Genomic DNA, 27,923 nt, shown 5'->3' with positions numbered 1-27,923 from the left:
CATCTGCACATTTGTTGATCCGAAGTCTAGACTGGCATCCTCTTTCTTCTCTGGATTTGTTTTTTAGCTGGTGGCACATTTGCAGAGTATGTGAAAAATTATACCATGGTCCAGTTTCCCCAGTCCTTGAACTGGGCTACATTTATTCCTCTGCTCCCTGCTCTAAAAACTACGGTTTTGTGTTCTACCTTATATCCTCTCCCAAGCTGGACTATGCAACTAGATAAAAAGCTCAACATTTACAGATCTTTTATGAAGTAATCTCTTTCTTGCTGCAAAACTTTCAGTGCATCTTTGTTCTATGCCAGAGTCAAATCTGAAATGCAAAAATTTAACAAATTGAATTATCCCAGTTTCAGAATAATCACCAGCTCTTCTCACCAGCACCACTCTGTGTATTTTTGTAATGTCTTATCTCACATGCAGAAATTAGGAAGTATCCCCTTCTCCTATCATGCTTCGTTTTCCTTTTTAAAGAAACATTAACCAAAACAAATACTGAAAAAAACATACAGATAAACATTCACTTTAGGACATAACAAAAAATCCTCAACACAAAATCTCCCTCAGTTTAGAGACTGAGAGAAAATGCACTTGAACAATGAAATCTAAAAATTAGTGTTGATTTAACTGGGGCTTCCTTTAACAGCCATAAACACCTGCACTCAAGTGATGTAATTAAAATTGACTAAGCACTTTCAAGTAGAGTGGGAAACAATAACTCCCTGAAATGAATCTGTGTAAATTAAAAAAAAAGTCCTGTGGTTCTTTCAAAATATCGTCCTTTTTCATTTTAACTTCTTGTATGGATTCACACAACAAAACTGTCAAAGATAAGACTAAAACCTGCAACATTAAATCAAAATGAAGTTTTGATACTTCCAAAGTACCACTTTATGGAAAGTTAATCCCCACCTCCTGCCGGTTTTGGAAGAGAAGAAGCAAGAGAACAGTTCAGTTTCCTGCAAAATGAAAAATGTTACTTCCTACTCAGCTCCAGATTTAGTATTCGAATATGAAACATACTATACACATGTACAGAATTTTCATTTACAAAAAATTAACTTCAAATTCAAAGCCAAAATACAGTGTGTGCATATACTCAAGCTTCTCTCAAGCTCTCCTGGGCTCACTCTCCCTTCTCCTCCCAGAGGAGTGAGCCCAGACCTCCTCCTGCGCAGGTGTCTGGAACTCTTACCTTGGTTTCACGTTGAGTCTCAGAGTAGACATTTCAATGCAATGGTGATGAACAGCATATACACAGTGCATTTAATGATACAGTATAAATCAAAGCTTGTTCCCAACTGACATTTAGGTTGTTGGCTTTTTGATGTCTGAGGGAGAGCAAACTAACTAGGAGCTAATATAGATATAAACCCAAGTTAATATCTTGATTTTTGCCTTGCTCAGACACATGCTTTAGCATATAAGTTGCTTAACACGGCTGTTTGCTATTCTAATGATAGATATCTAAACAGATACCTATTCTGAGACCATCAATTCATTTTATTTTGAAAGAATTTTTCAATGTTCTGAAAGGCAGCTCCAAGCTATTTTGCGATCTTTCAGCTATGCCACTTGCCATAAGCCACCCAAATAACTATTTTCTGAATGTCTTCCCCTCTCTCAGAGGTCTTTTTCCAATGCTTATTTATCAAGTTTTCTAGAGCAAGCAGCCCAGCAGTGAAGGCTGCAGAGTTAGCTGAATTTATGCCTACAATTAATGTGGCATAATAGGTCTGATAAAACAAAGCAACACAAATTTTGTTAAATGGGAGAAAAGTTGCTTTGACTTCCGAGTGGTAAAGATAATGGTGAATGAAACTATAAATGCCTCACTAGTGTCCTTTTACGCTAACTGGACGACCTCAGTGAGTATTTCACAACACAGAATGCTGCAATTCTTCTCCACCCGAGATGAAATCTCCTACCACATGAATCTTAATCAGAAGAGATAATCCTTCTTTATTTTTACTAAAATTACACTACTCTGTAATATCTAGAATGAAAAAATATAACGAAATGCCACTGCTATGACATTAAGATATAAGTACTTTTTTCTTGCTTTTGATTGAACAAAGATAGCAGGTTCCAAATCTACAGGCTAATAACCATTAATCACTGTTAGTCTGGTGTCTGTCAGAAATCTGCTTTCTACGTATGTGTATCCTAGCATAAAGTACAATTCAATACCATAATGAGTATGTGACATGATGTGCTGTATTGTGCTATGCTGTGTTCACGGTGATTCCCAGAATGCTGGAGAACTGAGTATCTGCTTTGAAAACTAATCTCATAACACAGAGTTTCTTGCAAACAACTGTTGTTACTCTGCATTTACAAAGAATTATGGCAACCAACATTATTGTTTCACACTCTTATAAATCAGCCAGTAAAAAAAAAGTTATTGGAAAAATACTACAAAAGAATTTTAAAGAGAAAAAACAGAGTATAACTAATTTAACACCAATTACCTTTTTAGGGTATGACAGACCAAAAAATTGTAATAATCAGAAGTGCTTTCTCCTGTTTCCAGGGGAAACAATGCACATTCCACAATTTTAAAAATATATACACACACACACATATATATACACACACATATGTATAGAAAAAACAGCTTAAAAACATAGAAGTCTCCCTCACTGCATCAGTTTGCTTATAGCTGAGACAGGATCTCCATCACTCTCTTCAATACATGGGGTAAAACTTTACCAGTAGTGTGTCTGCTAACAGTACTCGCTTCCCAACAAGTTTCTTCAGCTTTTTAAAGAAATATGAATAGCAGCAAACTATAATCTTTTATACCCAATAACACACTTTCTGCAACTATACTACAATGACGCAGAACTTGATTTGGTATGGAAACAATGCTTGGGAACTGGTCAAACCCAGAAATCCTGCACTTTCTAGGAATTTCCTCCTCCAAATCTTCATTTTTTTTTTCCAATATGAAAGCATTTTGGCCTACACAAACCACTAATTCAGAAACATTCCAATGAATACTAGACTGCTTTTTTTTTTATTATTTTGCAACTAGGGCTCCCACAGCTTACACTCTAAATGATTAGAATTGATAGACACACACTTAAAGGACAAGGGATATGCAGACAAAAAGAAAGAAGGCAGGAAGTAAAAGGTGGTATTCCCTGGCTGGCTACATGCCTCAGTAAAGTTCAGGAAAACACACTCCATAGCTCCATGATGCTATAGCTTGCATCAGCAAATGCATACGCATTCAACAGTGCGTGTGAATGTAAGGAGAGTGGATTACACAACTGCTTCACAAAACACAACCAGTTAAGTCTTTCTGTTCTTTATCCTACTCTCATAAAACACTTTGGTGGAGTGGGCTTTATACCACTAGGGTACAGATCCTGACCCTTTCAGCAATGAAAGGCTGCAAAGGTTTTAAGCCCTTTCTTGATTCACAGAACAGAAAAGGATCTTATTGACAGACTGCACAATCAAAACAAGACTCCAGGAAAGGTTAAAGCTGGAGATTTCTTCTATATGTGCTCAGAGCCTACCCTGCTGTGGCAGCTGCTAGCTGAAGACTATTTGCACATGAAGAGTCTCCTAGAAAGTCCTTCCTCAGTTTTAACATAATTCTGGAGATAAGATGATAGTATACATAGTTCACAGCTACTAAGGATCGGTTAACACAGTCCATGAGCCATGAAGAAATATCCTCTCACCTAGTTCATCCAAGACTTCACACTTCCTTCTAATGAAGCCTGTGCCCCAGGAGTTGGCCATTTTTCTCTTTCATTAGCATGAGCAAACTAGACTCTTGTAATGTTTTCAGAATACACTGCACCAAGCCATTCCTAACGCCATTCGGAAGAGTGACATAGTCTATGAAAGCATCATCTACAAAAGCTTCAGAAAAATAAAGATGGTCAAATAAAAGACTGGAGGAACCATTGTCTATTTTAAGACAACCATAGAAGATCATTCAGCTCATATATTTTGTGAATTACTGTGACAGCAGCATGAATTCGTCTTAAACAGGCAGCTCAAATAAGGAATGTGAAGACCATGTGAAGACTAAGAACAGTCACATATTTACAGTCAGGACGAACATATAAAAAGATACTAATTTTCATGTAGTGTACCATAACCGGAATTGGAATGAGTCAGTGGTTGCTTCATTTCATCATTACAAAGTCCTAGCACTTCTCAGAATAATTTGGCACTGGTCTTGAAGACAGCATGAACAGCTGTTCCCATATCTGATGCTATAAAAATTGTCATACTACAAAGAGTAACATTTCTGTTGTTCTAACCGATACCCAAACCTTCCATCTGGACCAAAAAAGCAGGAGACTGGGATTTCTGTCGTCACAAAACCAGTCCAGAAAGAGTCCTTTGTAGTTTTCTGATAAATATTCTACCCATATTTTCAGTTTCTTTAAATCAAAACAAAAGAAAAAAAATGTGCTTGGTATTGATAGACCATATAAACGCATTCATGAAACCCAACATGTTAAAAAATAAATTAAAAAAGGAGGCTGGTACCCGAAAAAAGCAGAAGAGATGATACAGAGACAGAAGTTCATAGGAGTAACAGGACTACATATAAATATTTCCTTAATGATAATCCTGATAACCTGTACAATTATGTGGAACAACATTGGGATTATTAAAGTAAACTGTCTGGTGGTCTACCATACTACAGATCAATGTATGTAGCCTTTCCAAATCAAGCTTCCTAGATTTAAGTCAGGTTTTCACTAGAAGTATTTTCTTAGAATGGCTAAATAAGAACAAACTTTCAAACACAGTTATACATGTTAAGATTTTCTGGACAACTGTGTCCTCACATATGCACTAAACTACTTTTTTAGTTGAGTACTGCTATACAAGCACCAATAATAGTATATACAACTGCTATACGAACTCTGGGGTGGGGGGGGAACTAGAGTTAATTCTGGAGTTAGTATGCTCATTTATTATTCCACTGCAGCAACAGTAAAAGTAAACTCAACGGGGATAAGATCCAACATAGACTCAATAAGGATCTAACATTAAAAAAAGTTACTTCATGTAATAGTTTGAGGATCCTAATGCAAAAAGGAAGACCTTTGAAGACCTGGGGGGGGGGGGGGGGGGAAACAAACTTTAAAAAAAGAGGGTAACAACTCTCACCATCTTTCTCCAATGTACTTATATTCTCCACCTCTCTTTCTTCTTTCCAAGCACAACAAAGTTCTTTTGCAGGTAACCAGAGCACAGCAGTGCCCAACACAGCCTGGTGCAGAATTGGGGCATTTAGAGACAAGTGGCCATGATAAAAACATGATAAAATGTGATAAAAGCAAAACACTAATTAGATCACATGTTTCTGTAAGTTCCCTACAACCAATGACACCGCCTCTCACCATTCTCCCCTCAGTCTCAAAAGCAAATCTGATTCAAGCCAAAAGCACTCTGAGCACCCGATGTACTACTACAAAAAGGAAACACTTGCTTCTTTTGACAGACTGCAGTAGCCTAAAGAGTAGGAAATCTTCTGTCTCTGCCTCAGACCAGAGCTCTGACTGGCAAGTAAAAGCTTCTCTCCACTATCTGCAAACCCAGTTTATTTCAAGAGCAGAGAAGATGATGAATTAATTGGTCTCTCAATTGTTCACCTGACTATACTTAATGCAGGCTGGCACTAGCCTCTATAAATGGTTACACTCCAGTATGAATTTCCAGGTCTGCACATAATATTCAGCAATCATGCTGAATCAATCTCTTTATACTGGAAACTACAGAAAAGAGAATATGCATCTACACTGACTTTAAACATACTTGCAACCCCCCTACAGCCACAGGATCACAACTATTTTCTGGTTTTTTTTATTCCATGATTAGCACAAGCACACCAGGACAGTAAACACAACACAGAGCAGAGCTATAGTATTTTTTGCTTGCATTGGGATTCAAAACTTAGCTGGATGGAAGAAGCTTATTTCATAATAATGTGAATTTCATAATAATGTGAAAATTAGATGGCAGTCTCAAGAACAAAGTTCTAGGGTTTTACAAGAGAGGTAACAGAAAATGAAACATTTAGCTTATTATCACTTCCAGATTTTGATCCCGTCTTTTTCCATCTCTTTCATATATCTTTCTTCTTTGTCATGTGTGAGGAATACAAACTACTAGCGTCTACATTACTGGAAAACTACCAGAAAATTCTGAGTTCAAGAGTTAGAAATTAGAGGCTAGAGTAACTAGCATAAAAAACTGTGCATTAGTGGATGGATTACTGAGAAACAGAAGTGCAATAACTATGCGAATAATGGCCAGCTGACTTGTTAATATCCATCCACGGAAGTAGACAGATTGACATAATTCACACATAACTCTACAGTAATTGCAGGAGACCCACAAAAGAGCGCAAGGAACTCTACAACTGAAAAAAAAGTGTTGATCGGTAGTACCCTTTACAGCATGTTTGCACTCTTAATGCTTAAAACTACATTCAGTATAAATATTTCCTTCTTACCTCATAAGGCAGTTTATCAAAATATCCATTAGTTGGCCACTCCCTGAGGGTAACAACGCTGAACTGTTTATTAAGAGTGTCCATTCCACAGCCATACTTCTCATCATCCTCATCCTCATCAATATCATTCATATCAATCATCGAAGTCTTAAGTGAAAGCATAGGTCTCTCTTTCACACCGTGTAGTACTACTGCATCTAATTCAGTGTAATAGTCCAGAAGAGAACTGTTGACTTCCAGGCGAATTAAGTTTGTGGGAAAGTTTATCTGTTTGATACAAGGTGTGAACTGCCGAGCCTGGGGACCATTCACCTTTGTAGGTGCCTCAGACCAAAGAATTTCCCATCTGTGAAAAAAAATTGTATATACCATACAGGGATTAAGATCAAAGTTACCAGTGCAATTTATGAATGTACAAAGAGCAATCTTGTGTCAGAAATATTTAGCAAATAAGAAACACCATTGAAAAGCCAATGAAAATTGTTATATTTTCCCCTAGATTTAGTAAATACCCTAAGGAAGAACTTAACAGATCATACTCATTCTAAACCTTAGCACATTTTCTCTGCAGTGCTAAATAACAAAACAAGCTGTATACTCATAGTCATGCACCCAGGTTAGATTACTGTTATACACATACAAGTTGTTTTAATATTTCACAGTTAAAATAATCTTAAATTGATTATAGATACCTTCATAATGATCATGTATTAGTGCAAATATGCCTAAGGCAGTCGTCTTAACTAACTCAAATATAGAGTCAGCTGACCTCTCAATCCCCACATAAGGTTTTCACACACACACACTCAATACAAAAGTCACAGCTCGCACTCATTCACACCAAAGCTGTTCAAACTGCAGCATTAACAAAATTTATATTAAAAAAATCATCTAAACTTTAATTTGCCTATCTGCCCAGGTAAGCAAAATATTCTTTTAAAAAGCTATTCGCTGTCACATTATCTTATTAGTACAAGGTTATGGATCAAAATAAAAAACAGAAAGAAAATAGAATCTTCAAGTCATTTTTAAAAAGGATCATTTGGAAAAAAAAATTGCTATACTGACAAAGCTTTATCCTATTTGTTCCAGTGGCAGAAGGAGGTTCAGGGCATGCACAGAACTTCCATACATACACCCTTACTTGCATGCACAGACCTCAATTCTCCTCCAGTAAATGACAGTGAAACCTGCTGCCAACTGAATAATCTGGAGAATGAAGTCCTATATTCGTTAGGTCTTGAGTGCTCCCAAACTTGTCAAAAGGCCTGAAAACAAAAACACGCTCTTTATGTGTGCTTGGGTTCGCATCCAGGGAATGGATTTTAGAGGTCCTTCAGTCACTGATTTTCTTTTCCTCCCCTCTCCTTCACACTGAAGTCTAGTTAATTAAGAAAGAAGGAAGCCTCCAGCAACCACTGCTGCTACTCCCTTCATTAGTATGTTTACAGCATTCTCTGTATCCTTTGTACAAAACCCAGAAATTTCCCCATCTATTCCCATCTGAAGTCTGGTCCCAGCTTCAAAGATTTCTCTCAGACTACTGTCTTGTCACATAGGTCTTAGAAATACAGTATCTGCCCTAGGACCTCAACCCTCTGCTCTCCATAGAAGATACCACTATTACAAACTTGCAAGCACTATTCAATACCGATATATACTGCAGAATGCATATACAAAAAAAAAAAAAAAAAAAAAAAGGTTTTGTTCTCCAGAACCAAATGCCTAAAATTTGTCCATCACTGCAGAAAGTAAAATGCAAGGCTTCCATTAAAACAGAACACACCTAGTACAAATAAGGCTTAGAAGTTTGTTTGATATTTGCTAATATTTTGAGAATAGGAAAATTAATCCATATAAGCTGAAACCACCATTTCACAATGGACATTTTCATGAATGCACAGATAAATTTTCCTATCCTACATCATGCCACTCTCTACAGATACCTTACAGTAGAATGGGAGGCTTGCAGAAGTCTTCTGTCAAAGGAAAAGAAATGTCATGAACTAAAAGCAAACATGCGGTATTGGTGAACATATGGCATGTTAGCAAGTACAATTGTAAAAAAACCACGACAACTCTGCCCTAAGATTAACAGCTTTTATAAGAGAGACTTATCGGCAAGAGAAGAAAACTTCATTCACTGAGGAAAAGAATGTCAATTCATGGCAGAAAGAAACAGATGTAGTTCCACCGTCACACCCTCTTGCACAGGTTGATTCCCTAAGCAAATACTTAATGTTGGGATTGTAAATGACCTTCTTGAACACACCCAGACCACTATCTGACATTTTGCTTAGACACTTTCTTATACCCACTCAAACTATTCCGAGGAAAACTCAAGGCTATTTTTTCCACTCATTTAACACATGCTGGACCATCAGCTTTTAACCAAATGCATCTCAGTCACTCGCTTCCCCTTTGGTGCCCTGGAGAAAGGATTATCTGTCAATAGTACAACTCTGGAAAAAAAAAAAAATGCATCTGGAGGTCTAGGTTCATCAAATTGCAAAGCAATAGCCTTCTTCAGAAAGCAGTGCCTCTAATTCCCAGTCTTTGTACTAGAGAACAGTAAAGACATGTTGCAGGACTTTTTACAGCCTTGTGAAGCTTCACATGACATACTAACTGCTGATGAACAAAAAGACTATTGACTATTCTCCACTCTTTTCAACATACTTTTCTGATTTCATCAACAACCACTAATCTGACTAAAGGAGTTAGCTGTTGGTAGGAGTGGGAAAGAGGGAAAAAAAAAACCCACAAAAACCAAAGTTTACCACATTGCTTTTGATGTTCTTCTCTCCCTTGGTGGCACCACATACAAAACCAGGCCAGAATAATTGCTCTTTGAGTCACGGATGGTATATTCTTCCCTAGCATGGGCATCTTCCTAATATACTCACTGCTGCAACTGGTCTCTTCATCTAGGATCAGTACTTTGACACTTTAATGGAGTACATGCAATCCAAATGAGTGAAGACTATGCAGTTGGAAATAGATCAAAAAGTCCAAATTTCCAAGAGACCCCACTAAGAACTGCATTTCTTTTGTTCTGAAGCATTTTTCTTTACAGCCACCTGTTTCAAAATCCTTCTGAGGAAAGGTCTTTTACCAGACAGTTCTGGTTTGAAAATGGGTCCTAAAATCAGCTTCCCTGAGATGGAATGCCTGCATGTGTTCAGAATTTAAGATGCTCTAACCAACCTATGACAAAGAGAAATTGAATCCTAAAAATATCTGGAAAGAAATCAAAAGAAATTTCTTCTTCTCTCCATAGAGTTCTATGCATTCCCAAAAATCAAGTAGGATCAAATGACTGAAGGTAGAAAGTTGTTTGTCCAAGTCTTGCAAATGTACAGTAACAGGTGCTCAAGGATGATGAAATGAGAATGGTTTGATAAGCTTTTGATAAGCTTTCACTAGCAATGTACTGGAAAGCCTCAGTTTTGCACTGCCATGCAAGACCTGAATGAGAGGCAGTACAATCTGTATTCCTTTCTTCAGTGACTGAAGAAAGTGAGGATTTAAGTCAAGTTTTCCATTCAGTTTTAATGGACTCAGTTTTCCCATTGCATTTCTCACTACCTCCTTTATTAAAATAGCTGGGAACTCATTATACTCAAATTTCTGATATCAAAGACTCCATACACCTATACAAAAACAAAACAAAAACAAACAAAAAAACCCCCAAACCCTCCCACTCTCCTTTCTTCACCTTGAAGATAGGAACTACAGTATAGTGATTTTTAGGTTGAGAAGCATATTTGCAAGGTTTGTGTCAAATGAGAGCATATATTTACTGCTTTTTTTTTGTTGACCTAACACTATTGGAAAGCTTTGATGTTCAAAGGCAATGGCTAAGACGATGCCTGAACAGACCTCATTACTTCTGAAGAATATATATAATAAGAAAGATTCTTCTGAGAAGTGGCTCCCAGGAAAAGTAAACAGATTTCTCTCCTGTGAGACAAGATTAAACTTTGCCTGCTATCTACTGAAAAGACTTATTGCGTTATAAAATTGAGATCAGGATAGAGAGTGAGTAATGGAGTAGGTGCTACTCAAGCACAAAAAAAATAAACGCCCTACCCTAAGAAATTTGCAACTGAATTAAAAGACAAAAGAAGGGAAAAAATCAAGTAGACCAACGAGGAAGGTATATGGAAACTCAGCAAATAAAACCACGCCTTTGCTAAAACTACAACTTCTGCAAGAACTGTAAGCATGATACGTGCCACATCCTACCTCCTCTTGTCCAGGTAGGTACTCTGAAAATAATCTGTAGGCTACCTATGAGAAAATGTTTCCTGCCTGCTAACATGCCAGGGATGCTTCAGCACATGAGGTTCCACGTAATCTGGAAAGCGTACCCACGGCCACACATGTGAGTTTGTAAATACAAAAGGCAGGGAAGTCAGATCATGGGAAGAATTTTAGAACCATTCAGGTCAAGGGGATGAGCACAGCTCACTGCCTCTGCAGTCTACTGTGGGGGAACAAGCCACAGATTTTCATTTCTACTTTGAGAGTTTGATTCTGAAATACCAGAGAGAGCAGAGAGGACTCAGAATGCTCTAAGGGCATTTAAAATAGCAAATCATATTTCAAGTAATTGCTTTATCCACTTGAACTTTTCATGGGTTTCTCAAAAATGACACTGTCCCATGAACCAAGAAACTCATTCTTCTATGACAGTCATCTGGGTAACAGATATCTGCGTTTCCCTGAAGATGTCAAAACAAGTTATGAGTAAGGACGCCAATGGATAGAACCTAAGTTTTGCGTTACACATTGGTGACACAGCCCTGAAGGTCCCTTGCCACACTCTAATGTGTTGATAGTATCAGCAGCATTTTGGGTGCCTTCATCTAAGATTCACAGGGGGAAAAAAAAAGTAATGCAAAAGAGCCATTTGTATGCCTCTGTGTCTACAAGCAAGAGACTTCTGATATTTTATATTCAATACTACTTTTCTGGCTTCACTCCTTTATCAGAATGGGAGATCATTTATCAAATATTTTGATCCCAATCCTGTCTGCCAGGCAAAAAATTCATGACATTCCCACACAAATTAGATTTTAAGAAAGAGTCTACTGCCTAAATACAATGAGCTTCCTCACAGAAAGAGAGGAAGCCTTTTACTTTGCCTTCCTCAGCCAGCTTTGCTGGTTGCAGCAGTTTCTGCTTCTACAGGCTTCAAGACTTTCAGAATGTCTTTGCTCTCTTGTAGCAAACACAGCCCCTACAGCAGAGCTAGAAAATATTAACCCAACCTATTCATCTACAGGTTTGAAATCAAAATTGGAATTTTGCTTGAGAGCTTTGCATGTAGCAAAGCTTTAAGCGACACCAAAAAATTAAATTAAAAAAAAACAGAAATAAATGGCAGGAACGCATGAGGCAGAATGCTGCCACTGATAGCTCTGGAACTGCTCCCAGGCAGTCATATGACCATGATATCTGACCCACAGAAAACAACCTAATACTTGTTATACCATATCTGCAGAAAATGGTAAGGAGAAAAAACAACAACAAAATTAAAAACATAGAACAATCTCTAATCTACTAAAGCAGCAATCATTCCACAGTGGCAAGGAAATACACTGTGAAACATCACCCCAAGCACTGTCACACATCCCAGAGTATTTAGGAAATCCTTCTTGAGCCCAAAGAACAGAACATGAATATGTGATGGCACCACAATGTATGAGATAAGAGAAAATGACAATTAAGTCAAAAAAAGAAGGAAGAAAAACAGGAGCCACTTTTATATTTAAATTAAAAAATATATATTTTTGTAAAAGGAAAAGGTTGACAAATTTCAGAAAAAGCTATTTTTGACTTGAAATTTCCCATTTAAACACACACATACTCTTCCTGTCTGACAGCCACTAACAAAGTGTTAGGAGTATCAAAATGTTTCTAATGGGCTGATATAGAAAAAGTCATTAGGGAACTATCAAGAATAAGTTTTCTGCTGGGTGGGGAGGGGAAGGGGCAGAGGAGAAGAGAGAAAAAAGGAAAAAAGAAAACAAGAAAACATTTTCCTCATCTACAGAACCTAGCTGCATCTTATCCATCAGCCTAACACAGTGCCAGAAACAAACAAACAAACAAAAAAGATTATCCAGATCAGTTAGATGGGTTCAGCTCACGCCACTACCAGCAACAGTGCCCCACTTACGCTTGTGTGAAACACTCTTCTTCACTGGCTGAAGACCCTGAGCCACCTTTGCAACCAAGCCCTAAGTACATAAAACCCAATATTTATGTGCATCACAGCACAGAATCTAAAAGCTACACTAGTAAAATAGTCATAGCATAATGTAATATAACAAAAAGAGGGAGATTCCTTCACTATTTAAAAACTGAAAGGGTATGCTACAATATTTCTTTAATCTCAGATTAATAATTTTTGCTTGGATTTTCTATACTCAGATAATTCACTTAAGAAAGAAGTGGATACTAACATATGTTAGTATATTTTAAGAAACTACCAAACCCAAAATTCTTCTCACCAGTCAAGGCCTGAGGGGCACTAATCAAGAGCAAAGGTCTCCGTGCGTAAAGACAGAAGCTCCTCTGACATTTATGATTTTCAAACACTGTTTCAAGCAGAGGACAGTGATGAGCATTTTCTGTGTTTAGAGGAGCATAAAATATGAGAGGATGGAGAATCCTCAAATTGCTGAAGTTGTGGTTAAGCTATAATCAGAAGACTTGAAATTCACTCTCATGTTTTAAGCATTAAGATTAGTTATGCACAATTACATTCCAATCTGAAAAATAAATTAATGTTTTTTTTCCCCCCACTCTACAAAGAGTAGGTCCCACCTCTAAAAGGACTCTGAATAAAGCTGCTCTGAGATAGTGCCATGCAAAACTGTCATTTTTAGCAGGATCCAATGCACCAGCAACAGAGAAACATGTGGGACAACTACATAGGCTAGAACCATTTTTCTGCATAAAGTCCTCTTGAGCAAGGACTCTGGTACACAAAGCCCATACAGGGCCTCCTGCAGATTAGAAACTTTTGCACAGAGCAAAGTCTTGGATAAACTGAAGTTTTAAATACTGAGAAAACAGAAAGAAATTATGCAGCTGGACTGCTGTAATCCACTAAGCATGACATTTAAACAAGTCTCAAGAGATTTCTTCCTCTCACAACAGATTTAAGTGGAGTCTACAGGCTTCTCTCAGACATTGACATTCCTAAAATAAACAGGAAAGATCAATTTGGCCTTCTTTTTGTATAAGAAGTAAGAACTGTTAAAAAGGGGTGAGAAAGAACCTTTGTAATGACCTGTCCTTTCCACAGGGCTGTGGGGAAGGAATAGATCAAGAGCTAGAAGATAAAACAAAGTAGCACTTTCAGGTATTTAGGTAGTCTGGTGATTTAAGAGTCTCAAAACAGTCAGAAGAGGAAAACAAGGTTATAGGTGTCCTTCCTTTGAGTAACTGGGACATGGCCTTTTTTAACAGAAGAAAATGATATGGCTGTTCAAGTCCAAAACACTAGTTAAACATAGAATCACCCGAGGTTAGCAGTATTATTTCCATCTTCCCAGAAAAATAATTCTTAGTTGACATCTCAGAGAATTTTTTGAATTGAAAACAAGAGACCGAGAATCTAAGCAGAAGACAGACCAGAGTCTTGCAAGTCTTCATATTCTCCACTTACAGCTGAAGCAGAAAAAATACCAGCCACCTAATCTGGAGAAAGAGTTCCTTTAACTTCCCTTCAAACTTGGTGTGTTAAGATATGTTCTGTCTCTTTTAGAAGAAAGTAGGAGACAAACCAAATGAGCATTGCTGAAGAGCCAAGTCCTGCTGAGGAAAGGCAAGCCAAAGAGAGAGAAAAATATATATATACACCTCTAACAACTCTCTAGGGTTTTCACCAGGACCAGCAAGCAGTGAAGATGCAATGCAGACCACTGGTTCTGAGGACTGCTACGACAACCAACCTTCCTCTTACCAAAAATGCTGGTAATCTAGGGAGAACAGAACTCTGCCTACAAAGAGAAAGGCAGGGTCTCCTAAAGAAGCTTCAGCCCTTCTTATGATAAAGCAAAAATCTGGGCTGTCAGCCCAATCACACCCCAAGAGAAGCTATAAAAAAAAAGTTGCATTAATGTTGTATATGTTGTAGTGACGTATCAATATTTTCCTCTTTTATCTTCTTTTAGGTTTCTGAGCAATTTTCTTTCTTCTTGTTAAAAGTACACCTTACTAAATAACTGCTTCAGTTAAAGTTTTTTGATCTGATTAATCTTTACACAAATTTGAAAAGTTTATTTTTATGAACCAAGAACTAAACAGACTGAAACATTTTTATAAAATAGCATTATCTTCCTACTCAGAATTATATCCTTGTACTGCACAGCAGTGCCCTCACTATCTTACTATTATGTTCTGTAGCGCAGCATTATCAATAGAATTATCAAGATAATCTCTACCTAAATTTGTGTTACATAAATAAGCAAGCAAAATGAAAGTTAGCCCTAAAAATATACTTTTCAGCTGTATCTGAAAAAGGCAGATCAGGAGAAAAAAATCCAGCACCTAAGCCAACATCTGCTTGTACTGCCTTCCCACCAAAGAATGCGCTTTAAAGGTATACAGTATTTGTTGGCATATTACTTTCTTTATGATGCATCTAAAAATATTTTTGTTACTATTTCTTCTGATAGTCCTCCTTTGCTTTGTGGGTTTGATATAATTTCTTCTCTTCGGCATATGCTGATTACTATATAGCTTTTTCCAATTTCCCCCTTGCCCCCACTCTGTACTTTTACCTGTTTTCTTTCTCTTTCCATTTCTGTTTCTACACCTCCCCACTGAAAACATCACACCTCATTCACAGTGGTTTTTCTATTCTCTTATCATTCACCAGGTCCCTCTTTTTTGTTGTTGTTGTTGTTGCTGTTGTTGTTCCCCCCCCCCAAACTAGAGGTTGCATTAGGTGTTCTTAGGATAAGGAAAACCGACGGGACTGAATCAGTTTCTTTCAGTCTATAAAAGAAGTGTAAAATCATGTGCTATTCACGCACTTTGAATCAGACAAATGGTATCACTTTTTGTCCAACTGTGCTGTGCTTCTGGTTTTGGCCGGATTTCCAAATGAACAGTTACAGCACCTGATTCTACTATACATACAGCCTCCTAAAGCATACAGAGGGAAGAGTTTAAGGCTACTTAAAGCATTACAACACAGCAACCACAAAAACCCAGGCTCTTCTATACAATTTGCTTTTCTTATTGGAGAATAATCCAGTAGAACTGCCATTTTGCAAGTGATTTTTGTGCAAAAATAATTATTGCTCATCAGAATTTCAACACAAGAACTATCATTACAAAAATGAAACCTGATATTAGGGTCTACATTAATTCATATAAAAAAATAAAGTTGTTCTTAAAACATATGCCACCACTGTTTTGAACACAGGCAGAAAAAGAAAATGTTAGTGGGTCAGATACAAAATAGAGAAATACAAAAAAGTAAAGTTCGCTAAACAGGATTATTTGTATTATTTAATATCTTACAGGAAAGCATAGAGGAAAAAAAATTACCTTACTTCAGCTGGTGGATTTTGTGAATAAGGATTTGCAGAGCATGCCAAGATCCTAACTACAGCTCCAGGATGATACGTTTCCAGAATATGCACTGCTGTAGGATAAACTGGTTCTTCAAAAGCGAGTTCTACATAGTCTTGGCTACAGAAGGTTGGTGGCATCCTCTTGAATGGCAACCGAGCGCTAGGACAATGATCCCACCAGGTTCCGTAAGTTCGAAACACAGCAGTCTGAGTAAAGTCACCAGAACTAGGATACACATTTGGAATACCTGCTAAATTCCACATGGTATATGACATGCTGTTTTCACTACCATAATGAGAGCTGAAATCCAGCACTTCTTTGGCATACTGAACGATTTCAACATTGATAGGTAAGGCTCGGGTATTTGATTCAATAGCTCTCCGGCTGTTCATTTCTCCTCTTGTAGCTGTCCTAGCTCGGCGCCGAAGGCACATATAGTAAAACATGCTCAGAACTGTTAACATGGGAAACACTGGTGACATCTAGATATGAGTTACAAAGCTGCAAAAGGTCAGGAGTCCTTTATAAGGTGCATTAACTGCTTGTGGTGTTTCAAAAAAGAGCTGATAAAAACAGAATGGATAAATATAGTCAGTAGATAAAATATCCTTAGAAAACAAATAACAGTTACTCTTTTGAATGTCCTCTTAAACAAGGTACTGATACTAAAACATTAATAAACTTTTACATTTTAAGACAATTACTTAGCTGGAGGCTACTAAATGTGGTTTCCCATTTGTTTTGTTAAAAAAAAAAAAAAAAAAAGAAGTCTGAAGAAAAAATGTTAGCCAAAACTAACCCTAAAGCACCAAAATGCTAACATTTAAATTAATTATTATTACTTTCAGGGATTTATTGAGGGGAAAAAAAGAGATCCTGCACTGACTCATGAAAATGAAATCAAGTATGAACTGAAATCTCGCCCTTGCAGTAGAAAACTACAGAAGAGTATCTGAAGGTACAGCTAAACTTATCTGCAGTATAGTTTTGAAAAAACTAAACTAAAACCGACATTAAACAAACTACTTGGGTACCTGTCAGGCTGCAGCAGCAGAGAGCTCAGCACAAATTAACCTCACTGCACATATTTTGTAGTAAGACTGTTTCCAGAACCCAGCTTAGTTCATGTAAGGCTATCTCAAGTATACCTAAACTATTCCATAACCTGAAAATTAAATGCACCCTTCAAAGACAGCTGTGACAGAGTCAGACAGCTAATCCAATAAATTGTTTGCTTCCTCTAACTCGTACCCCTAACTTGTGAATGGTCTTAAGAGAGAAAAGAGTAAGTTTTGGAGCTAATTTAAACCAAAAACTTAGCCCACTCCTTTTCATGTAGGAACGCTAGCCTGAAACAGGCTCACAAAAAATTTTTCTTTACCCTTTGAAGTTGTCCATGACCGCATTCACCCATGATATAATGATCACCAGCCTCCTGAAGGATTCATTAATGATACCATTTAGTCATCTTCCAGTAAGCCAAGCAAAAAAGTAAATCTTCAGAATCCTGGCATCAGAAGCAAAAGTCCCCATAGAAAGCATTTTACATCTGGTAAGAGAAAATATTTTTATTTATATATAGATTCATTTAGATACAAAATGTGCTAGATCTGCACATAAGATCACCTGAAAAAAATCACTACAAAATGTATTGTTAAAGATATCAGTGTTGTACATTGCCTAGATCAAATCACACAGCAAAACAAATAAACAAGCAGGTATAATTATTAGAAGAAGTCAAATCAAAAATAAGTCTCTTTAGTAAAGTTTTCAGTTAACAATGGTGAAGAAATATTTAAAGCTGAATGTTGTTTTCAGGACACAGAAGTGCTATATCATATTCGCTACTAATAAAGATCCTCTTACATACGGTTGTCCCATATTTAGCAGCCACTCTATACCTGCATGATGTAAACTGTTAGATTTACCAATGGGTAAAGAAACTTGGAATGCATTCTCAGATTTCTAGCAATACACAAAATACTTAGGCAATAACATAGCATTCCAGAATTTATATTCTCAGGTACAAACTTCATTTCTCTGGTGATATTCCAATTAGCTTGTTCATTGGCTTTACTAGGAAAGAATAGAGAGCAGTGCCTGTAACCTGTTAGAGGCTGGAACAGAGATGACTAAGCATATCCTAAAATAGAGTAAATGTTTCTTCAGCCACCCTTACTGGAGTTGCCAATTAGTTTATTGCAGGGCACATACTGTGTTAATCACTGAACCAACAGAAATGACTTCCACTGCAAAATACACATTAAGTGACAATTAACATGATGCCTCTCATTGCCTGAGAGACAAAACATATTTGCCTTTTCAAATCGCTACAAGTGAGATCATACTTTATAGTCCTTTTAAAGCATAAGCTTAAAGTATGGTAAATACTTAAACAAATGGAGAGGAATCAAAGTGGGTTTTGCATGCTTCAACCTAAGTTCAGTGTGTTTCTTGAGTAACATGTTTCTTTCCCATTCTCACAAAACACACACACACACATACAAGCAGCTCTTTCACTTAAATGTTGTCCGCAACAGGAAGGCGCAGGAACAGATAAGGGCACGCTGCACTATTTGGCCCTCTTATTTGTGAGAGCAAGAAAGTCTACTGATGAAGTGTTCACTTCTTTCACTTTCTTCCTTCTCCTGTTATTAGCTTTTTGTTTAGTTCCTGTCCTTCATTCAATTTCATAGGTTGACATAGCTGTCAACAACACAGATTACCCCTGACATTCGGCACAGACAGAAATGCATAAGACAATATGCTGGTTCTTATTTAAACTCTGCTGGAATGCAAAACCAAATCATGTCACATTTCCCCCAGAAATCCTGTTGAACCACCTTTTAGAAAAGGCAGTGGGAAAAAAAAACAAAAATCCCAATCCTTCCTCCTTCCAAAAGGCAGAAAATTGTTGCTTTATCTTTTCAGCCTGAAGATGCTTCAGGATGTAAGTGAAGATTACAAATACATTCTTTAGTTTTTTTTCTCCCTTCTCAAAAAAGTCTCTTTACACAATACGCCAATGCACATCAAACTTAAACTGTTGTTGTCAAACCCTAGAATTACCTGTAGACCAGCATACATCCCAGCTTCTAACTCAAAATTTTACTGATTAACATGGTTTTGAAACCCGCTACAGGCAATTTCTGGCTTTACGGAGGTCCATTTTAAGAATCACTTAGAGTATTTCAAGATAAGTGATTCATACCTGGTCTTACATATGCATCCTATATAACTTCACCTCTCCACTCTGAGCTTCCTCCAGCCTCAGCCCAGAGCTCTTAAAGCGCTATTTCTGACCAGCAGCACAACCTCACTTACCAGTTCCTTATCGGATGGGCAAAGAACAGCATAACCACCGACTGTTTGAGAGTTGTACATGAACCAATTGGCCAGCCAGTTTAAGTGTGCAGATGGGTCAGCCACCAGGTCTAACAGAACAGGTAACTTGGAACCATTCTACAGATTCGTCATTAATGGAAACATTGATTTGGGTCATTCTCACCTACCAACTTGATGATTTTCCTGAAACACGCAAGAATTTAATATCCTTGAGACTGATGTCACTTTGTCAAATGTAGGTGACATTGGCCAACAGGGCTAAAAGTTTGTAAACAGGAAGGAGAGGGGCAGAGTAAGCAGCTTTCATAAAAGCGCATTAGTCTAAACAATATGAACAGAGGAAAATTGTTTTCAAAGAGTTAAAAACAATACACAATTTAATAATTTGTCTTAAGTATAAGAAAACAAATCTATATAAAAGTAGGAGAAATAAGTACTAGAACTACAATACAGGTCAGAACTCTTCTGTTTGACATTTTAAAAGATTATTAAGAATTGCGTGGAGTTCAAACACATGAAAAATTGCTCAAGAGGTTGAAAGATAAGAAGAAACTAGTGAAAGAATTACACTAAAAACAAATAAATCAGTATAGCTGGATGACAGAGGGAAATTTGTTCAGGAACTACCACAAATTGAGCTGATTTCCAATTAAAGGGATCTAATTTTGCAAGAAATATAAAACTGCAGACTTGGACCTATGGAAAGCATCAACATAAACAGCTCAGCAGCAGAGTAGCTCATGTCCATGCAAAGTTTGTGGAAAATTGTTTTTCTTTCTTTCCAAACTGCTCGACTGTTTTAAAGGAAACCATTTGGTCCTACATAGCTATACCTTCCAATTCCTGGCAGTATCTTCTTCATTTGTCTTATTGCATATTATTCACTTTTTTGTACAGGCGTAATTATCCCAAACCAAAGCTTAATAAAGGTTTCTTTTAAATGCATCTTCTTATCTTCCTCACAAGCAGCAGCCTTCTGCTTTTTTCTTTGGTTTATTTCATAAACTTTTTCTGTCAAGATACCATTAAATGGACTGAAATGGTGCTAATGAATAGCAAGACGCTCAGCAGCTAGCACAGGCTTAACACAAAGGGCATCATGGTTTCATTAGAAATGAATAGCAATATGCTAGGAGTGGACAGTGAGGTTGCAATGTGTTGTTCTGTGCCCACATGCGCATTTTGCGCTTCTAGAATAGATCACATTTCCATAGCAGTTCAAGCCTGCCGGCACTTGGGCTGCCGAAGCTCTGCACTCCCTCTTTGTGCCCCGCGCAGACCCATGCCTCTCTGCTTTGCAACCACCACTTGAGCTGGCACTGCTGGGTAGCACGCCAACTCAAAGGGCTTACCCAGCCAAGAGCTAACTACTCTTTTTGCAAGATAGTTTTCAGTCAGTTCAGCTCCCTGAACCAACTCATTGCTAGACAACATGACAGCCAGCGCTGGCTCAAAGGGGTAGTAAAACACAGAAGCCCAAAGTCAAATTAGCTCAAATTGCCATAGAAATGTTGCCTTTAGTCATCAAGAGAAGAAAACAAGAATCCAGAGAACCACACTAGACTAGATTTGGAATAAGACTTTCACAAGAAAGGGATGCTACTTTCTTTCACAATCCATCTGTTTTATTGGTACTTGTAATCTCTCCTATTCAGATCATCACTTAATTGACAATTATTTCAGTTATATGGGCTAATCCATTCCTCCAAGGAAAAGGCATTTTCTATAAGACGACAACACCAGAATTCTTCCTATTGCTATACAGAAAGCCTTCTAAGACTGCAATTCATCATTTCCTTCCTTCAAACACAACAGTCTTGATAAAGGAAAATGCCTTATGCCTTCTCGACAGATTTCATGGGAACAGGCACTAATTAAAGCATTCAAGAGCAAATAAGTCATCACCTGACAACCAAGTCTTCGTCCAGTTCCATTGCCAAACAGAAGTTTGTTGTTTTTTGCTTGCTGTTTGTTTTTTTACCTAGATCTCTTTGGACTATTTTGTCTCCTTTACAAGGAGTTTATTTATACCAATCTATTTTCCAGCTTCCAAGCAACCCATCCTGGTAATGATTACTGTACCTATTCAATTTGATTACTTTTGCAAATTCAGCTCCCCAACTTTCACAACTGCTTTCATCTCAGGAATGCAGAAACTGGACACAAGTGTAATATGTAGTTACTGACCAACCAGAAATGGTGGGAAATATATAGAAAAATATTGGGGGGTGGGGGGCGGGTGGAAGGGGGACAGCAAAGAGAAGGATGTGTATAACACATAACAAGTCACAGATATTAGATACAGGAAAAAACGAAAGATGATATATTTCATCCTTGTAACAGTTCCTAGCAATGCATTTGTTAGACAAGAATTCATACTATATCAGAGAAGCAGATGCTGTATATACAAGTCGTGTATAGTGGGTTTGATTTTTAAGGCCAGACAGGTAACAATTCCTCTTTATACCAGCTTTGCTCATCTCACACTTGGGAGTACTGTGCAGGGTTTTCTCTCATTCTACTATAAAAGAAACATCAACACTGACGAATTACAAAGAACATATAAATGACAAAAAAAATAGCTTGCACAATCTTTGAAGAAAGATTAACAAAATTTAATAGTGGCATCTTAGAGAAAAAATGGTAAATGAGAAATCTCTTAATTATCTTTACGCATTAATGCACAGAGGGAATACTGAAACCTTACATTACAAGCTAAAATGGAGTATTTTACTACTGGTTAGCATTTTTCGCTGTTAATTATAGTGTAGTAGTATAGGTAGATTATACCATCATCCACACACAACTTGTTGAAATTAGGAGCTAATATTAATTAAAAATTAACAAGCTCTTATAACATACTTTAAACTCGGGCCATATTTGGTGTGTTTCTTTCCACAATCTGTTCTGGCACTAGAAACACAGCCATTTTACATATCTGAAACTTATAAATTTACAGTTTGAAAACCAATAGAATGTTATGACAATCCATTTTAAATATTACTTGTGTTGCTATCATAAGCAGCAAAACATTCAAAGTCCAACAGTTTCAAATTACTCAATTTATTGACTGACCCTTCCTTCCTGCTAAGGACCAGCACTCATTAAATGTCTTAGCATTGTAGTATAAATGAGACAAATTTTACTTAGTAGCTATTACGTGGTCAGGGTGACCACACTGCCTTCTGGAGTTTGTCTTGACATATAACAGTTTCTGTTTCTTAGTATGTGTCAATCATCAAGTGAACTTTTCTAAAGAAACCACCACACTAAAATCATTCTACACAAGGCCTAAATTCACCAACATTATACTACTTTTCATTTTGAATGTCATGCAGACAAGAATCTCCAAAGGAGAGCTGTATAAGAGAGGCATAACCTGTGTCCCAATACTGCCAGATTTGTCGTCTTTGGAGATCCTTCTTTCTGTTGTGCTCCATTGCCTTGATACCATTGCGAACGTCTCAAGCACGTGAGCTCTTTGAGGACATAGACCTTCATCGACATCTACTTTTCTCCTAACAGACAGAGTCTAGTTGAGGCCTGCGAGTATCAATACACTGTAAGTAACAACCTTGAGCCAAGCCAGAGACCGAATGAACCGCTCGGTACCGATAACGCTGCTCCGCCTCGCAGGCGCCAGACCAGCAGAGCACTGACAAGAGCGCCGGCAGGCGCTGTCACGCGGCGGCGGGCGGGCTAGCGCTTCGCAGCCCCCGCCAACGCAGACGTGCCGCCCCTCCTCGGCCGGGCAGGGCGCGCACCCGCACGAGCGGGCCGGCGCAGGGGGGCTGACCACGCCGGGGCGGCCTCGCGGCCCGCGGGGCTCACCCGAGCCCCAGCAGGGCCGGGCTGCCGCGGCCTGCCCCGCCGCGCCGCGCCGCGCCGCCCCAGCCAGGCGGCCCCGGTGCGCGGGGGCCCTGGCCGGCCCTGGGGGCTCAGCCCAGGGCAACGAGCGCAGTCCGAGGGGGGCCCAAGAGCGACGCGCGGCGCCTGCCGCCCCCGCGGAGGGGATCCCGCCCGCCCCCCGCCCCAGCGGAGCCGCCACCGTACCCCGTGTGGAGGCGGAGGAGACGGGCCGCGCACGCCGCCGCCGCCGCTGCGCCAGCCGCCGCCGGAAGCGCCGCACGGCGACCGAGGGCGGGACGCGAAGGGAAGAGGCGCAGCCATCGGCCGCTGGGAGGGCGGGGCTGCGAGCAGGAAGAGAGCCGCCGCCGGGCGGGCGCGCCCGCGCGCGGGGCGGGGCGGGGCGGGGCGGGGCGGGGCGGGGCCGTTATGGGCGGGGCGCTAGGGCCGCTATGGGGGGGGGCCGCGGGGCGGTGGGGCGGGATCGTGGCGGGTCCCCGTGAGAGCCTGGCTCGGTCCGATGTTCAGTTTATTTAACTGCTCAGTCAAAGGGAAGGCAGAGGGGGGTTCACTCAGGCTGCTTCTGCCTTGTCCTTTACTTTTTCTCTCTGTAGCTGCCGCCGTGTGAAGCCCTCACCTGGCGCCTGCGAGCGAGCCCGGCATGCGGAGCTGAGCCTCAGAGGAGCTGCCTGCCATGGCGGCTGGGCCGCGGGGCCTGCCGCCCTGTGACCAGCTCCAGGGAGGCCTGCGTGGCCCTCGCAAGCTTAGTCTGTCATTCCCCAGGCCCTTTAATAGTTGGCTTCTAAGCCTTGCACTAGTCCCAACCCAACCCAATCATGCTTTTAACATGGTGCTTTGAGTCCCTGGCATGTCATCAGGGCAACCTTGATTTTAACTGATCTTAATGAGTCCTTGCTCCAGCGAATTGTAGTGCCTCTTGGGCCTCTAACTGGCATATTGCAAAACAAGTGTCATCTTTTGCTTCCGTATCCTTTAATTTGATATGCTTGCCCAAGCATTTGTGTTTTCCTGTAACTGCGGTTGCTGATTCCAACCCCTGTGATGATCACAAAAATTGCTGTCAGTCCATCCAGTCTCCTCTTGTCTCAAACAATGTTCCACATTAGATGCTACCTTGAAAAATGCAAGGCAAGTTGCCATAATAGTATTCCATGCCACAAGGAATTTTGTTTTGACTGTCCTAATTGCTGCTTGTTTTATGTTGCTAGACTTGAAGATGTATATGCAGTCTTAAAATTTTTGGAAAATTCTGGTGAGGCTCATCAATGCTTTTGATTTTTGTATGCATATGTTAACTTCATATATAAGTAATTAGAACAAATGGAAAACATAGTTTATGTTTAGTGAGGAAATGTTTAGTGAGGAAATCTGCAACTTGGACACTAGAAATAAGTTATATTTGTCTCAATGTGAGACATAATACAAAAGAGATATATAATAATGTATTCTCTTTCAAACAGTGACTAAAGGAGAGCTGCAAAACTCCAGGAGCCAGTTTTCTTAATTTATTGTAAATCCTTAAACTATACAAGCTTTAACAAATACAAAGTTTAAACAAATAAAGTTTAAACATCAGCAAATACCACATAAAGTCATACTAGCATATGAACTGATAAATTTCAGTTATGGTAGAAAAATATTGATGCTGACTTTGATTAGGTATTCAAAAATTAATTTTAAATATCCAGAAAAGATTCAAAATATTTGGTATCCAAAGTACTTTTTGCATAATACTTAAATTCTATAAATTTATAAATTTATAATAAATTCTGTATATAGAATTCTATACATTTAGCATAGCCTATTAAGTCTGACATTTGAAGCTCCAAAGTTCTTTTATGTTCTGCATCCACAAAAAATGTCCAGATCCACTTTTCTAGGTAAAGTGGTCTTTGAAAATGTACATAAATGTACATAAAGGGATTTTTAGTGAGAATGAAGAGTCTGCTTATTAAGCGATACAGCTAACCTAAGCCTGGCATAAAGAGTCAAGAGACAGCTGCTCCTGAAAACAAGTTAACACTTCACCTTAGTTCACAAAATGTAGAGGCCTGCGTTGCTATTTCTAGCATACCGGTCGAGAAAACATTTTGTAAATAAACAAATCATGCAAAAAACTACCTGAGTGGTAAGTCACCACTTTCTGCTCCCAACAGGAAACTGATCTGAATTTAGTTATCACTTTGCAAAGCATTATATTTTAAAGTGTTAGATTCAGCCCTAAATATAATGCAATCATTTTAGTCAGTGACTTATTTGTAATACAACAGAGTTAGTTGAGTGTTAACAGCAGAGCAGCACGGAGTGCATGTGCATAGCACTGTTGCCATTGGTGGGAGTTGCTCTCTCTAGTTCCTTCACATCCCTGGATATTAACTCAGCGTGAGAAACACCTCACAGCATTTTGGACTGCAAAGTATACTAAGCCAATAAGACTCTTCATTGAGTAAATTTAAACACATTTGCAGGTATTTTCATTACCTGGACCTAGCAAGTCAGTGGTTTCTGTGTCAGCGTGAACTGAAGAGAGGGAAGTAGTCAGTTCTATTCCTCTGTTTTTCCCAGAGGAAATTTTTTATTCACTGTGTATTTTTTTCATATCACAGTACTTTACACAGCACCCTCTCCCTGCTATGCTCCATGAAAACTCTGTATCATGTAGTCAGTGATACTTGATACATTTTATCTTCCTTTTTTCCTGAATTTTTATTTAAAAAAATAAGAATGTGCCACAATACAAGTATGTGCTTAAATGTTATGCACAATAAAACTGCTGCATTACTTCATCCAACTACCTCCCTACTGCTTGGCAGTTGTACTAAGTAGATCACACACAGAATTTAGACTATAGACTCACTGGGCCAAGGGCAATGTCTTGCTACGGCTTCTGTGAAGTAGCTAATATATATTGTCACATTATATAACAATAAGTTTCAGCATTTGAATGGCTAAACACTGCACTTATTGTGGAAGTACTCTGCATGATATGTAATTAAGCTTTAAGAAAAAAGCAAGAAAAAGAAAACCCTAATTTGTCAAAATACAGTATTACATGGACATATCATGGTTTTAAATCTTTGCTTTTTATCTTTCTGCAAAAATATACTCATGAGCAATAATCCTAAAACCTGGAAAGGGTATGTTAACTGAAGTCTTCATGAGACTTTTAATGAGGATTAGGGGATCTGAGATAATAAAAACTACTGTATACAAGGAGGTCGTTGTGCAATAATCTTTAGGCAAGTTTTAAGTCAGAATCCTTTGTCAGCAGCAGTAGGATCCAGTAAGGATAATATGCTGATTTTAACCAGAAATAGGCTTCATATAGGGGTCTAAAGAGACATACAATCTTATTAAGCTTTTGTGTTGACACAGCACAGCTTGTTACTGCTTCCAATTGAAATTTAAGAGTGGGAATGTAAAACCCATATAACATTTTAGTAATACAGTAACATTGAAACCTGACTAACAACTGAAAGAGTAAGTAGGAAATTCCCTTAGCCCTTGGGCTACCGCTATTTTTCTATTCTAGCAGACAAGTAAATGCTCTAGGTGTCTATGCCACAAAAACTTTCCCAGAGGCAATTCTGGCAAAGCACCTACTTTCTTCAAACTGGACCCGTTGCTTCAACCTCTGAATGTCAGATTTCTAAAGCGAAGTGCTTCTGCTGTGCTGTCAGCTGCTCTAGTCTCTAGGCTTTCCTTACAGCCTGCTAGGGGTGCAGAACAATATCACAGGAGTGTGAGCTCAAGGAGCAGGGAGAATTGATTCCCTCTTCATAACAACTAGAGGGCTGCAAGGTACATTTGAACAACGTCTTTTAGTAATTTCATGATGAAAGGACTGTTCCAATAATTAGTGGGACTCTGTGTTTTATCAAGCCTATGATATTGATTGCTAGTAATTGTTAATCCCCTTTATCACTCCACTATTCTTTAGAAATACATCAGTCATTTCATATTTTCTTGCATAATGGCTGCACCAACTGATTGGCAGCAAGGACCAGAGGACTGGTAGTTTAGAAATGGATGTTTGTAATGGCCACACTGTATGGCTTTTTAGCACAAAACCTAAGGGAATAGATACAGCTGCAGTGCAGTACTATATTGCTTGCAAATCTGAGCTATATTGATTTCAATAGAGATATGTCATTTGGTGTCACAAAAAGACATTGTTAGTCTCTCATCAAGCATCACATAACTATTTTAAACCGTTCATGGATGTTCATGTGACCAGAGATATTTTATAGGTCAGTTGTATTCCATGGCTACAAAAGTGCCTGTGACTCATCCACAGCTGCCACATTTCACAATGACATGATCAGTTAAATCAGAGCTCAGGAGAGCTGAAGAGTTACGGAGCCAAACAATAAGATGATTCCACCCAAAGATTAGAAACCTAGAGGACTATGAAAAGTACTATGAAATTCATATCAATATTTCAGTCAGATCCATGGGAGCATTGTTTTCAATGTCAATGAGTGTAGGATGAAGTTATCTGTGTTTTGAAATTGATGTCTTAGGTTTCCAACAGGAAGGATCAGTTGTGCAAAAGTTTTCTTTCAAAAACAGCACATGCATCCACTGCATGCCAAAAAGCTGTTTTCAG

The 27,923-nt window shown here is 38.7% G+C and overlaps 1 protein-coding gene across 9 annotated transcripts in view; it reads right to left on the bottom strand.

Annotated features, from left to right (window-relative positions):
• Positions 1–23,568, bottom strand: part of FBXL4 (F-box and leucine rich repeat protein 4) — a 66,148-nt gene extending 42,580 nt beyond the window's left edge. For 5 of the 9 annotated variants that reach the window (XM_067293938.1, XM_013949004.2, XM_067293943.1 and 2 more), the window contains exons 1-4: positions 22,827–23,049; positions 17,484–17,651; positions 16,076–16,665; positions 6,500–6,845 (exon numbers count right to left, since the gene is read on the bottom strand). In XM_067293938.1, coding sequence (XP_067150039.1) covers positions 6,500–6,845; positions 16,076–16,584 — 855 coding nt within the window. In that variant the 5' untranslated portion in view covers positions 16,585–16,665; positions 17,484–17,651; positions 22,827–23,049. Of the gene's footprint in view, positions 1–6,499; positions 6,846–16,075; positions 16,836–17,483; positions 17,652–22,826; positions 23,050–23,500 lie in introns of those variants that run through there. The other 4 variants (XM_067293939.1, XM_067293940.1, XM_067293946.1 and 1 more) reach the window with 4 other exon arrangements.
• Between the last annotated feature and the right edge of the window lie 4,355 nt (positions 23,569–27,923).

Source organism: Apteryx mantelli, chromosome 3, assembly GCF_036417845.1.
Source record: "Apteryx mantelli isolate bAptMan1 chromosome 3, bAptMan1.hap1, whole genome shotgun sequence".
Taxonomy (NCBI): domain Eukaryota; kingdom Metazoa; phylum Chordata; class Aves; order Apterygiformes; family Apterygidae; genus Apteryx; species Apteryx mantelli.
Note: the sequence above shows the minus strand (reverse complement) of the source record. Positions and strands in the feature narration are given on the sequence as shown.